General features: G+C 39.1%; 1 protein-coding gene and 1 long non-coding RNA gene across 2 annotated transcripts in view; one reads left to right on the forward strand and one right to left on the reverse strand.

The window, feature by feature from the left end:
* The window catches only part of LOC117021414 (uncharacterized), a 57,431-nt gene extending 44,796 nt beyond the window's left edge, over positions 1 to 12,635 (forward strand). The window contains exon 4 of the long non-coding RNA XR_004422856.1: positions 11,856 to 12,635. This is a non-coding gene — a long non-coding RNA (uncharacterized LOC117021414). The remainder of the gene's footprint in view (positions 1 to 11,855) is intronic.
* CSMD1 (CUB and Sushi multiple domains 1) overlaps positions 1 to 12,713 on the reverse strand; it is a 1,609,724-nt gene that overhangs the window by 10,785 nt on the left and 1,586,226 nt on the right. The window contains exons 64-68 of the mRNA XM_033104535.1: positions 10,880 to 11,059; positions 9,559 to 9,603; positions 6,645 to 6,806; positions 4,226 to 4,338; positions 3,323 to 3,410 (exon numbers count right to left, since the gene is read on the reverse strand). Of these exons, the coding sequence (XP_032960426.1) occupies positions 3,323 to 3,410; positions 4,226 to 4,338; positions 6,645 to 6,806; positions 9,559 to 9,603; positions 10,880 to 11,059 (588 nt within the window). The remainder of the gene's footprint in view (positions 1 to 3,322; positions 3,411 to 4,225; positions 4,339 to 6,644; positions 6,807 to 9,558; positions 9,604 to 10,879; positions 11,060 to 12,713) is intronic.

Genomic DNA, 12,713 nt, shown 5'->3' on the forward strand with positions numbered 1-12,713 from the left:
CCCTGCTCCTGAATTTTTTGGAACAGTTTGAGGAGAATAGGCGTTAATTCTTTTTTGAATGTTTGGTAAAATTCACCTGTGAAGCCATCTGGTCCAGGAATTTTGTTTGTTGGGAGCTTGTTGATTACTGATTTAATTTTGTTGGTGGTAATCAGTCTGTTCAGATTTTCTGTTTCTTCTGGATTCAGCCTTGGAAGATTGTATGCTTCTAGGAATTTATTCATTTCTTCCAAATTGTCAAATTTGTTGGCATATAGTTGCTCATCATATTTTCTTTCTTTTTTTTTTTTTTTTTTTTTTTTTTTGTATTTCTGTGGTATTGGTTATAACTTCTCTTTTTTTTCTGATTTTATTTATTTAGGTCCTCTCTCTTTTTTTTCTTGATGAATCTGGTTAAAGTTTTTTCAATTTTGTTTCTCTTTTCTAAAAAACAGCTCTTGGTTTCAATGATCTTCTGCATTTTTTTTTTTTTTTTTTTTTTTTGGTCTCTATTTCATTTATTTCCACTCTGGTCTTTATTATTTCCTTCCTAGCAGTCACTTTGGGCTTATTTTGGTGTTCTTTTTCCAGTTCCTTTCGATGTAAAAATAGACTGTTGATTTGAGATATTTCTTGTTTCTTTAGGTAGGCCTGCATTGCTATGAATTTCCCTCTTAGGACTGCTTTCGCTGTGTCCCATAGATTTGGGGTCATTGTGATTTCATTTTTGTTTCTCTCAAAGTATCTTTTGATTTCTTCCTTGATCTCATTGTTGACCTATTCATTATTTACTAGCATGTTATTTAGTTTTCAAGTTTGTGTGTTTTACAGTTTTTTTTTCTTGTAATTGATTTCTTGTTTCATTCCTCTGTGGTTAGAGAAGATGCTTGATGTGATTTCAATCTTCTTAAATTTATTAAGACTTCTTTTGTGGCCGAACATGTGGTCTATCTTCCATGTGCACTTAAAAAGAATGTATATTCTGCTGCTTTGGGGTGACATGCTCTAAAAATATCAATTAAATTAATCTGGTCTAGTGTGTCATTTAAGGCTGCTGTTTCTGTGTTGATTTTCTGTCTGGGACCTGTCCATTGGTGTCAGTGGGGTGTTAAAGTCCCCTACTATGACTGTATAAATCTGCATTTTTTTGAATGACATTTTCCTCAGCACGATGTTTTCAACATAATATTCCAGTGTATGGAGTGGGTAGGAATAATGCTGCCATAAGCATCCGTGTACACATTTTTCTATGAACATACGTTTTCGTTCTGTTGGGTGTACATTAGGAGTGGAATTGCTGGGTTTGTGGCAACTCTATGCTTAACTATTTGAGGAACTGCCAGACTGTTTTCCACAGGAGCTGTGCCATCTTTATGTCCCATCAGCAAAGCACAAGAGTTTCCATTTCTGTACATCATTGTTGTCCTTTTGATCACAGCCATCCAAGGGATGTGAAGCGGGGACTCATTGTGGTTTTGGTTTGCATTTCCCTGATGGGTAATGATGGTGGGCATCCTTCTGTGTGTTTATTGGCCACTTGTGTATCTTTGGAGAACAGGCCATTCAAATCATTTGCTCATTTTTTAGTCAGGATACTTGCCTCAACTAGTGAGCCATAAAAGTCTTTATAAGTTTTAGATACAAGCCTTATCAGATACATGATTTGCACATATTTTCTCCCATTCTGTTTGTTATGTGTGTGTGTGGGGGGGGGGGTATTTAATTTTAATGGGAAAATCAACCTATTGGTCAGTTTCTTACACACGCTTCTGCATTAGAGTTGTCTTTCACAGTAAGTTGGTTTAGTATCTGTTTAATGATAAGCATTTTTTTCCAGTTTATCTACTGACTGGAGACAATTAAGAGGTTGTTTATTTTTATCCATAAAAATGGGGTTTAGCCATAACTCTTACGTGAATGGTTGTTTTGAAGCATTACTCAAACATAGATTTTTCTAATTATTTAAATGGGAGATTTGCTTTTGATTCAAATTATTTTGTGAGCCAAATTGTTTTTCCTGACAATAAGCTCATCTTCACATAAGAATAAAGATTACTTGTTAAAGCAAGCTGGAATTTTGTTAGATTAAAAATAAATGGGATAATGCAAAGAAAATTTGCAATAACAAAGTGACAGGTAATGTCAGGGTCACTGGATGAGTAAGCTTAGCTATCTTCAGAGACTCCTGTACAACTTGCTGCAGTAGACTTAATTACCAGAGAGAGAAAGCAGGCAAATAACTACAGAATTTGCTTTATAGCAAGAGGAAACTTTACCCATCATGAGTGTTGATCTAATGCATTTACTCTACTTCATTCCCGCAAAATAATATAATCCAATTTAAAAGATCGTGTCAGCCATTGCTGCCATTATACTTTAAAGCGCTTCTATTTAAGTATACTGAGTTTGGAATGGTAGAATTAGAGTATTATATGATTAATTACCCTTTTTGATCAAGTTTTTTGAAGTATGATAACATACAGGTTGGTATACATTTCCTTTGGAATATTTCATCATGTAAATCATCTTTCCACAGTGGCATACAGTCCTTTTTCCTTTCATGAACTACTGTAGTGACTGGAAGTGTTTTCTATCTAATTCAACACACAGCGTAACATAACATATTTATTTATGCAGTTCCTTTAGGACACATGTGTGGGACGTAGAGATTGTTTCTAATTTCAACTATTCAAAACAGTTCTCTTTTAGACATACCTGCATATGCAAAGCATAATGTTCATACTTATCTGATTAAAAATTCTAGAGATACACTTGCTGGATGAAAGTGTGTTGCCAAGTTGTACGTATCTCTCATATACCCACCAAAATTGAACACCAAAGTGCCTATTTCTACCATCCACCAAAGCCGTTTTTTAAAACGTTTGAATTTTGATAACTAAAACAATGATGTATCTTTGTGTCCACAGCACATAGTTTTGAAATTGAAGCTCTTCTCATTGCTTGTTGCCATTTGTAAGCTCTTCACATTGCCACTTGTAATTATTCTTACTTACACTTTTCTTAGGGTAATGTAGTTTGCTTAACTCTATTTGAGTTGCATGTTGCTGTCCCCTCCTAATTTTAATATCTCTTTATAAATTAAAGATATTAGTTCTACATCTAGCATATTTTTTTTTGCATTTTTCCATCTTTGTATTATTGTCTATTTTGCTATTCAAAGGAAGTTTTTTTGTTTGTTTTTTCATTCAGTTCTAACACGTTAGTCTCTCCCATTATTTTTGTTTGTTTCTTTGACAGTCCTGGTCTCTTCCATTACTTCTCTGCAGAATCATTTGAAGCCCAACATGATATTTGCTTTAAACATAACATTAGTGCAGTTTACCTTGCCTTTCGAGCTTGAATTTCCCAAAGTCTTTTCCATGTATATCACCTTGGAAAGTAAATCCTCCTCTTCCAATCCCTGATGAGACCTGAGAGGAGTGAAAAGGAAGAAACTAGTGCTTAACAAGGTAACACCATTCTCTTCTCTTATCAAACCGTACCTGTTATTTTCCTAGTTAGATATTACAAGTTAAATATTTTATTTTTGCCATTTCTTTCAGTGACACATTTATAGTTAAAAATTGAAACATACAGATGTGAATTTCAACTAACTTATAAATTTTCACTCTCTCATTTTGATCTCAAAAATACTAGTAAGTTCACAACATATTCATAGTTTAACTGTCCTTTGTAAAGGAGGAGAAACAGGTGAGTTCAGATGTGACCTACATGACGTAAAACTCACTCTGTGTGACGACTAGTGGCAACTGCGTTGCCATGTGTGGCTGTGTCCCCTTGAGTCAGTTACTGAATTAGAGCAGAAGTAAATGGTCAAGTTGCAAAGAAGGGCATTAAGAGGGTGTCTGAAATCCCTCTGTTGATCTGGGAATGAAGTTTTTAGAACTTTCAGAGTGGTTCCCAGCTGCCCGAGGAGATTTTGGTCCCCACTGTTATGGTGGGAGGTGGTGTCAGCAAGCACCGAGCCTGGGCCTAAGTTCTCATTTTGTCCCCTGGAGCAGCCCATTTGCTCTAGGACAGATTTCGTCTTATGTCAGGACCAGGTTTCATCCATCGCAAAACGAAGGGGTCCCGCAACCCTGCCATCAGCGGGAGGGGCTGCTGAGTTCTGAAGTGCTGATGCACGCTGCTCCTCCCAGAATTCTCCCTTTCTGCCCCACCCCTGTGCGGACAGTAACTCCCAGCCAATCTGTGCTTTGTTACAACCCTCACATGAGGTACTTACGTAACCATCCAGTCCCCAGTTGTCATTTTCAAACTTGCTTACAAAAATGTCTACCGGACCTTTAATTTGGAAAGACTTCAGAAGCAAGTGGGCCTCCTCCTTCTTGTAAATTCCTACGAGAAGATCAAAGCCAGTTATTCATACACCAGAGGGATTCCCGAGAGCCAATGACACAGGCTCTCAGCCCGTTTGATAGGGAACGTGGTACAGACATGGTAATATCACAGATAAAGCAAACTTATTATTTTTTTTCATTTTAGCTTCAGCATTTCTTTTTCCTTAGAATCACTTATTAAAGTCTGTCTATCTTGAGTGGGTATAATCCACTTCACTTTGGTGAATTACATCAACATCTTTATCCCATAAAGTAATATGCATTCAATTACATTAACTTTTATTTATATTCCACTCACTTCTGAGGACATGCGTATGTAGGAAAAAAAGTTCATAATCCCACATGTAGCTACTCAGAAAGATGAATTTCACCTTGAAAATGACGTGGACAGCACGGTGAACAAGGTTCGATGACCACGCCTGTGTAGCCATAGCTATTGGGCATCAGGTGAGTAAACAGTCTCCCCTCCCAGCCACTCATGAGTTAGTAGAAGACTGCTTAGTACTGTTGCCCAGAGATGCCATGGTTGGTACAGAAGGCAAATTGTTTGCAGCTACAGCCAGTTCCCTCTCCACAGGAGGAAACAAACATATATAAACAACTAATAATGAACCTAGTGTCTTCTGTGCAGAGAGGACAAGTTCAAGGGACAGTTACATTGTTAGTTTCAGAGAACACCACAGTTAATACCCCCTAACTCAGATTATAGAAGCACGTCTCTAATACCCAGGATTCGTCTCCACTGGCCAGGCACATAGGACGGAAGGGAAGCCATCATCCACGGCAGCTGACAGGAACGGCTGGCCGCGTGAAGGCTTTAATGTGGGCTGGTGTCCATTTATACTACCAGCCGCTCTGTGTTTTTGGTATCTGATTTAACTTCTAAAATTTGGAACCCCAGTTCTACAAGCTAGAGGTAGAGGTGACAAAATCTATACTCATAAGGTTTTCTTTTTATGCTGATGACATAGTAGCAACCAAGAGGACAGCAGTGTCCTGGCTGGCACTCCGTAAAATTTAGTTTCCTTTCTTGCTCCACTCTCATTCTTAATCAGAATTTGAGTGCCAGGAAGTGTCTGTACCCATGGGCCCTAAGCTGGAACAACTTTTCACCCACACACTTTCCTGAGTCTGGATCAGAGATCTCCCAAACTGATCCATGGAGATTAGATGCATCAAAATCACACGAGAACATTTTCTTTTGGAAATAAAAATTCCAAATGCCACAAAGAGAAATATTAGCCAATGCAGTGGGGTGAGACTAGGGAATCTGAACATTTAAAAATTTCGGACTCTATCTGCTGAGATCCAAGCACCTGGTCTAAATCATGGATCCAGTCACAGGGTCGAGAATGTGGCCCTGAGATCAAACAGTTACCTGTTAAAAATCCATGAGTGTGAATGGTTTTGCTTTTCCTAAATCCAGGGTTTGTGCACTGTTTTAGACGTTTTCCCATCCAAGGAGGCATAAAAGTGAGGTGTGAAGAATGGGGGAAATATTTGACCTGCTAACATATTTTCTAAAGATTCATCATGTGAGAGAGTGGATCCCATTTTGGGGTCCTTGGATTTCAGAACCAGGGGCTTGTGGGTAACTTAGGAGTGAGCCTATACATGATTGTAAGTAGTGACGTAAATTTACATTAAAAAGACAACTAGATTTAGTCATGAAGGTGAATCTGACCTTACTGGGCGAGAGGGAGACTCTTTCTGGTCACTAAGGTCAAATGCCACCTCTGCCCTACCGCCTTAGGACGGCCACTTCATTTTCCTGGGTTCCCCCTCTCTCTTTTAATAGGTACAAAAAAATCTGTTTAATAAAAATACTTACATCACAAGATTGATGTAAGAATGAAGAAGACAAAATACATAAAGTCCTTAAAATAGCATCTGGCCTATACACCAGAGCTGCTGTTATTTTAGTAACTGTGGGATGACCAAAAAAACTCACCAGGAGCAAATGAGTTTTCTAAAAATGAGAACACCTAGGCTTAGGGTTAGAGTTAAAAAAAGAAAAAGAATGTCAGAGAATGAATGCTGGCACATGCCTACCTGGACGTCAGCCTCACGTCTCTGACTTGGTCCGTTACGTGCATGACCTTGAGCAGATGTTCCCTTTTCCTACACTAGTGTCGCAATGCTGACAAAGAGCAAATCGCAACACCCTAGCGTGGGCACTGAGAGGGCCACGAGGGGCACACAGGCAAAGCCAGTGGAACGGGACACGTGCTCACACAGGTGGGCCCTGCCCCATGGTGAGGGCACTGCCACACTGACAAGTGCAGATCTGTGCTCGGCGCCTACCTGTCAACTTCAGCTCTACTCGCGAGGCTTCGGTAAAGGTGGCATTCACCTTGCTACTCGTCGCATTGAACCAGTCAACAGTCAGAGTCACTGGCTGTCTTTTCCCTAAATATTCATAATATCCTTTCCACACCGAATTGACGAAAAACACATCCGAAGGAACTGTGTGGGAGGAAAAACAGACAATCGTTAGCATGCACAGAGACAACAAACTTAGGTCTTTAAAACAGCGAGGTGCTTAAAAGTAGGGACGTAAAACACAGAAGGCAGACTTGTTGAAGGGACACTGCGAGTCATGACAATGATGAGCACGAGGATGACCGCTGGCATTGGCCCTTCGCAGCACGCGTGTGCAAGAGTCAAATGAGCCAGGAGGGAGGTTCCTGTGAGATGCAAACACACGTCTGTCACTTTGTTGGGGGCATCTGAGATGCCCTCTTGTCACAGACCCGCCGAGTGGAGTGTACGCTGAACTGTGTTTGTGTTTATTGTGCTTCATCGGAAATATGCTGAAAGGACCCAGAAAATGAGAGCTGGTGCTTCATTCACATCCAGCTCTGCCTCTGAAGGACTTAGATGGCTCAGAGAACGGACAGTCATCATGTACGTCTCAGCACCACTCCAGCCAGACGTACCGGCTCAGGAGACACACGTGTTATTTCTCGAGGTCTTCACTTTATCAGTCTCTCTCGCTCTCTCTTGCTCTTCCATTGTACTTTAATCTCCTCGTAAAAAGTTTTCCAGTATTGGTAAGAAAGTTATATTAAGTATTATTATATATTTCAAAAATAAAAGACTAGAAGTCTTTTAAAACATTAAAATTCATCTGGGACGAAAGTACTTGCAAAGATTTTTGAGGTATTCCCTCTTGTTTTCACCGGTTATGAAAAAATTAAACTTTTTTCACATTTCTGCTAACAGACGGGTATGAAATCCTGCCACTTTTGCAATCCTAGTATAAAGTCTGGCAGCTGCATTAGTGTTTACACTGTTGCTCTCTGCTTCCTGCCTCAGGAGGGACCTACGCTGCAAGTATGGTTGGTCAGAACACAGTTTGACTTGGCACGCAGAAGGAAAGTGCATGTCTCCCAAAAAGTATTTTTTAGCAAATCCACTTCTGGCAACAGATGATGAGGACACGAAGATTGAGCCTGTGCTTTTGCTTCTCTTCCATTGTCTGTGGGCCTTTCCTGCCTGTCAGACAGGCTAACTCTGTAAGACACATCCTAGCCACAGAGTTACACAAGCACAGGATGTCATTGCTTCCTATGGCTGTGAGTGGACCCGACTTTCCAACAATAATAATTTTTAAAAGTTAATAAGATCAACATGGAGATACCAACAGAGGCATCTAACGCGTTTGCTTCTTGGTAGCTGACCTGGAAACATTCTGCGGTCCATTGGCAGCATTGCAGAGGCCCAGTTTTAATCAGCAAGCCCCAGATGACTCATTTTAAAATTAATAGCCTTTAAAATGATATCATTTATATAAGATTGTTCCCCTAATTAGAATTGATACACTCAGCCGAAGCTTTTCTTGTACTTATTCCAGCCATTCACTCAAGTTACTATTGGTACACCAGAGCCCGGGTCCGAGAAGTGGCTTCTTTGTATTCAAATGTGACCAGCGGTAATGTGGTGAGATGACCGTTGCGGGTCCTTGTCACCTGACTTGTTGCCAGTAATTTGTAGCGTAAGGCAATGACCAAAGTGAGGTGTCTCAGAGGGGGACCCTTGACAAAGAACCACATGGAATTAACACTTCCCTTCAGCGAGAATGACAGCAGGTATAGAGGGGATAATCCAGGCACCCGCAAAAGAGAAAATGTGGATATTTCAGTGTCTTAAACAAAAAAGAAGAGAACAAAAACAAACAAACCACCACCACCACCACCACCACCACCGTGTTTCTTCCACTGAACACAGTGCTTCCTGGGGGAAGAGTATTGATTTCTGGATTTGATTTATAAATAACATCTGGATCGAATAGTCCAGAAAGAGTTAAAAGAAAAGTAGTTTTTACACTTCATGGTGTACACTGGAGAAATACCTTTAATCATGTGACTTTTTGCCTCCTCTAAGAATTAAATGTGTGACACAGCATGTGACTTAACAAGAGCATCTCACAGACTCTTTCCACAGTTGATTCCAGAATGGAGTTTTTGTCTAAGAAAACTGTTAAAACGTGAATAAAGAAAGCTCTAGGAACGTGGCCTTACATATTTACAAAGCTTTTCTATTTTTATTAAAAACAAAAAAGCTTGACTTAACATACTTTGGGGACATGCTGTATTATTTAAATATTGTCTAATTTACAACACACGTATGGTAGGCGGGATGGTCTGGAGTAACGAGCACCTTTCTTCGGGCCAGGACTGCACCGTTGTGCTAGATCATGCATTTCACAAGGTACCACGTGCAACAAACAGCGGTAATTCACATGTTCGGAGGCAGGAGATGCCTGAATGATGGAGACACTTGGAAAAATATGGAGCTCCACGTTTGATCTGCTCACGTAACAGTACACTGTCACAATGCCTCATTCACTATCGATTCCTCAGTTAGAGGAAAGAGTCACACCCTCTTTATAAGGCTCTCCATTATATCACATTCTATTATCAATATTGTATGTGTCCTTCTGCCTGCAAAATGTCTGAGGCAACTTTGAATGAAACAGTGCGTGATTACACCCAAGGTTTTCCTTTTGAACACTGTTATTCCGTAAACAAACCACTGTTATGGAAGAGAGAGAATTCCACATAGGCTTGGTGTTTTCATTAATTGAAATAGTCACTTGTTCATGGACTAACGGAATCAGAAATCTGCATGTCAAAATTGGTTTCACTGTACAGGGTATAGAAGAGAACAAATCACTGTATTTGATTTAAATCTGTAACTGTTCTGGTATACAAACCTGGAGTTTTAGTAACTGTTTCATTAACTTCTCTCACTCCTTTACCTACAAGTAAAAAGACAAATTATCATTTTCAAAAACATTTCTTTTTGAAGAAGTTTGAAAAAAATGTCAAATTGAAAGCAGTTTGCTTTCTCCAGATTTCTTGAATGTACAAAACATGAATATCTCAGACATCGCCATGTAAACCCATGTGTTCACAGAGAGTATCCGTTGTGTCTATGGGAAAAGTGAGTGTCACAGAGACAGCTGGCGCGGCTCTAATGTGTGTATTTCCATTGCGTGTGCTACAACAGAGAGCCTTGCAAAGGAGGGTGATTCTGTCCATTTTCTGACTCCGCTTTGTGATATGCTGCCCCCAAATGATACAGAATAACTAAAATTTCATAGTCTTCTTCATTCTCTAAGTCCTAGGCACATCAATGAACTTACAAATTAATATTGGATAACACCAAATTATTTCCCTTGCAGAATGTTTAATTTGGTCTGTCAAGTTAGATTTAACTCATCATCTCTTAGCTTTTCTAGGTTTGTATCAAACTACAAATTACCCTTTTTAAAAAATTCTTTTTACTTCTATTTCTGAGAGAGAAGGGCAAGGGAAATGTGTCTTAAGAAGCCCTACCTTGAAAACTATACATTATTAAAGTCCAGGAAAATAAAACTAAAGTCGTGCATTTTATCACACTCCATAATCTTTACTTATGGTGGTTAGTACTCAGTTTGTATGTAATCCCTGTTGATGGGGAACCTGAAAGGTGAGCTATCATAAAAAACTCAGAGTTATTACTCTCATTTGTAAATACACTAATTTGTGAGTAATTAATGCATTGTTTCCATGTTAATTGTTTTTGTAATTTTAAAAAGTAGAAAAACGGCAAGAACACATAAACCTATTCCACCACCAAACAGCTTGTGGTTTTAAAAACAACAGGGTTTAATTTAATATGTACTGATACTTGGTGATATTTGCCCATTTTCATTAAAAATGCACTTTCCAAAAATATATTGAATATTATTTTTCTTTTTACTCATAATGCTTTTCTTCAACCAAAGAGCTTTTCTCCTTGGCTGAAAATGACTAGCAAATAATCAAATCTACGTATCTCCTTAGCCAGTGCCTCCACTGGACCCAACACTTACTGCACACACATTCGCACACGCGCTCACACACACTGAGCACAGAGCGAGTGGGGTGACTGACATCACTTCCATGAAGCTACTGACTTATGGCTCTTAAACCTGCCAACTAGCCTGGTGGGCAACTGTGTTCGTCTCTGCTCTGCAGGACTGTATTTCCAGTGCCTCGTCAGTGACTTACTTTTACAGACAGGTGATTTTCCTGTCCATTTCATATCTGCTTTACACGTCCTGTGCTCGGATCCACCCGCCAGGAAGAATCCAGGATGGCAGGTGTACACCAAGGTGTAACCAAAGGCAGGAAGGTCGATCGCTCTCACGTCTGCATGGGCTGGCGTTTCTGGTTGTCTGCAGGCGTGAGCTGAAACGGTATTTATTCCAGTAGGAAACACTGAAACTTTGTTCATTAGAAACTTAACATATGTGTCTAAAGAACTGTGGCAAAAATTTGGAAATGGCTATAAAGTTATTTTACAATTTAAAATTGTGAATACAATAGATTTAAATACCTCCAATAGTCCAGCCTCTGTAACTTTCAACATAATGCAGGCTGGTATCTGTCAGCTCTCCCTCTCCCTCTCTCTCTCTCTCTCTCTCTCTCTCTCTCTCTCTCTCTCTCTCTCTCTCTCTCTCTCTCTCTCTCTCTCTCTATCTATCTTTATCTCTTCCTCTGTCCATATACTCATATATAGACATATACGTGTATATATGATTAATTATGTGTAGAAATTTAGGATAGAAACCATACCTTTGAAATAAATGGATTACTCCTAAGATATTATTAAGTTAAACAATATGTTAAATTTCCTTAAAAGACCAGTCCTATAAAATAAACACAAACATAGTGACACATATTTAGAAATGTGCCTTGATTTTTCTCTGATGGCAACTAGCAAATTTACGTTTTTGTTAAATGAATAATTCATTTTGGTAAAAATTTGATGTATGTTTAGTAATTGAATTATAGGTTCTTATTTCCTTTAAAAATATAATTTAGGAGTAAATAAGATTGTAATGTTTAGATCTCAAATAACTTCTCCTTCTTTATAAAGCTCACATATGTGTGTCAAGTAAAGGATTTGGCAGAGTATTATAAGTTTACAATATTAAAATTGTGAATGCAATCATTTTAAGTATCATATTATTTTGTATTTCAGCCAACTTTCAACATAATGAAGACCTGATATTAGCAAGCTGCACATGTGCACACACGTGCATACACGCATGCATGTATATATACACATATGTGTGTATGTGTATATAATATGACACATAATTTCAGTAGAACTACAGAGATGATAGGTTTGAAATAAGTATATACCTCATAATACTGATAAATACACAAAAGATCACATCTTACATATTATTAAAATAATTTTTCATTCCATTCTACTGTTTTTATGTTTACTATAGTGAGAGTAAGATATGAAATTGATAGAGGATGAAAAATTGACTAATCATCCAACATTTCTTCTAATTCTCATGATTAAGTCACAAAATAAAGTTAGCTCCTAAGGAACTACTTGAATAATCAATTGACATAGACTTCAAAAACCTCATTTTAAGCATTTCTCTTAGTACTCTGACGTAGGCTGTGACCCATGTCACCCCGTCTTTAGTGATCTGGTGTAAACACGCTGGCACTGGAGCGGTCACCAGCGAGTTTTCCCTCTGTGGACGCTGACTCTGGTGTCATCCATTATTTTTGCTTCAGGGCACTTCTTACACTTGAGCATGCCTGGGGTCACCTGGAGGCCCTGGGAAACAACAGCCCCTGCCCCTCCTGTGCCTCCAGGGTTTTCAGTTCAGCGGGGCAGGGGCTTGAGAATTCGCATCCTACCCAACTCCTGCGAGATGCTGACGCTGCTGGTTCTAGGGAATCAAACTTCCAGAAACACTGGTTCCAGGAATTTAAAAACCATGAAACAAACAAAAATAAGACAGTTCCTCGTCATTTGGAGGTAAACACTGTGCGGACCTTGGAGAATAGATAGGTTGTTGCTGACCAACCGCGG

The sequence above is a fragment of the Rhinolophus ferrumequinum genome, chromosome 4 (genome assembly GCF_004115265.2).
Source record: "Rhinolophus ferrumequinum isolate MPI-CBG mRhiFer1 chromosome 4, mRhiFer1_v1.p, whole genome shotgun sequence".
NCBI classification, from domain to species: domain Eukaryota; kingdom Metazoa; phylum Chordata; class Mammalia; order Chiroptera; family Rhinolophidae; genus Rhinolophus; species Rhinolophus ferrumequinum.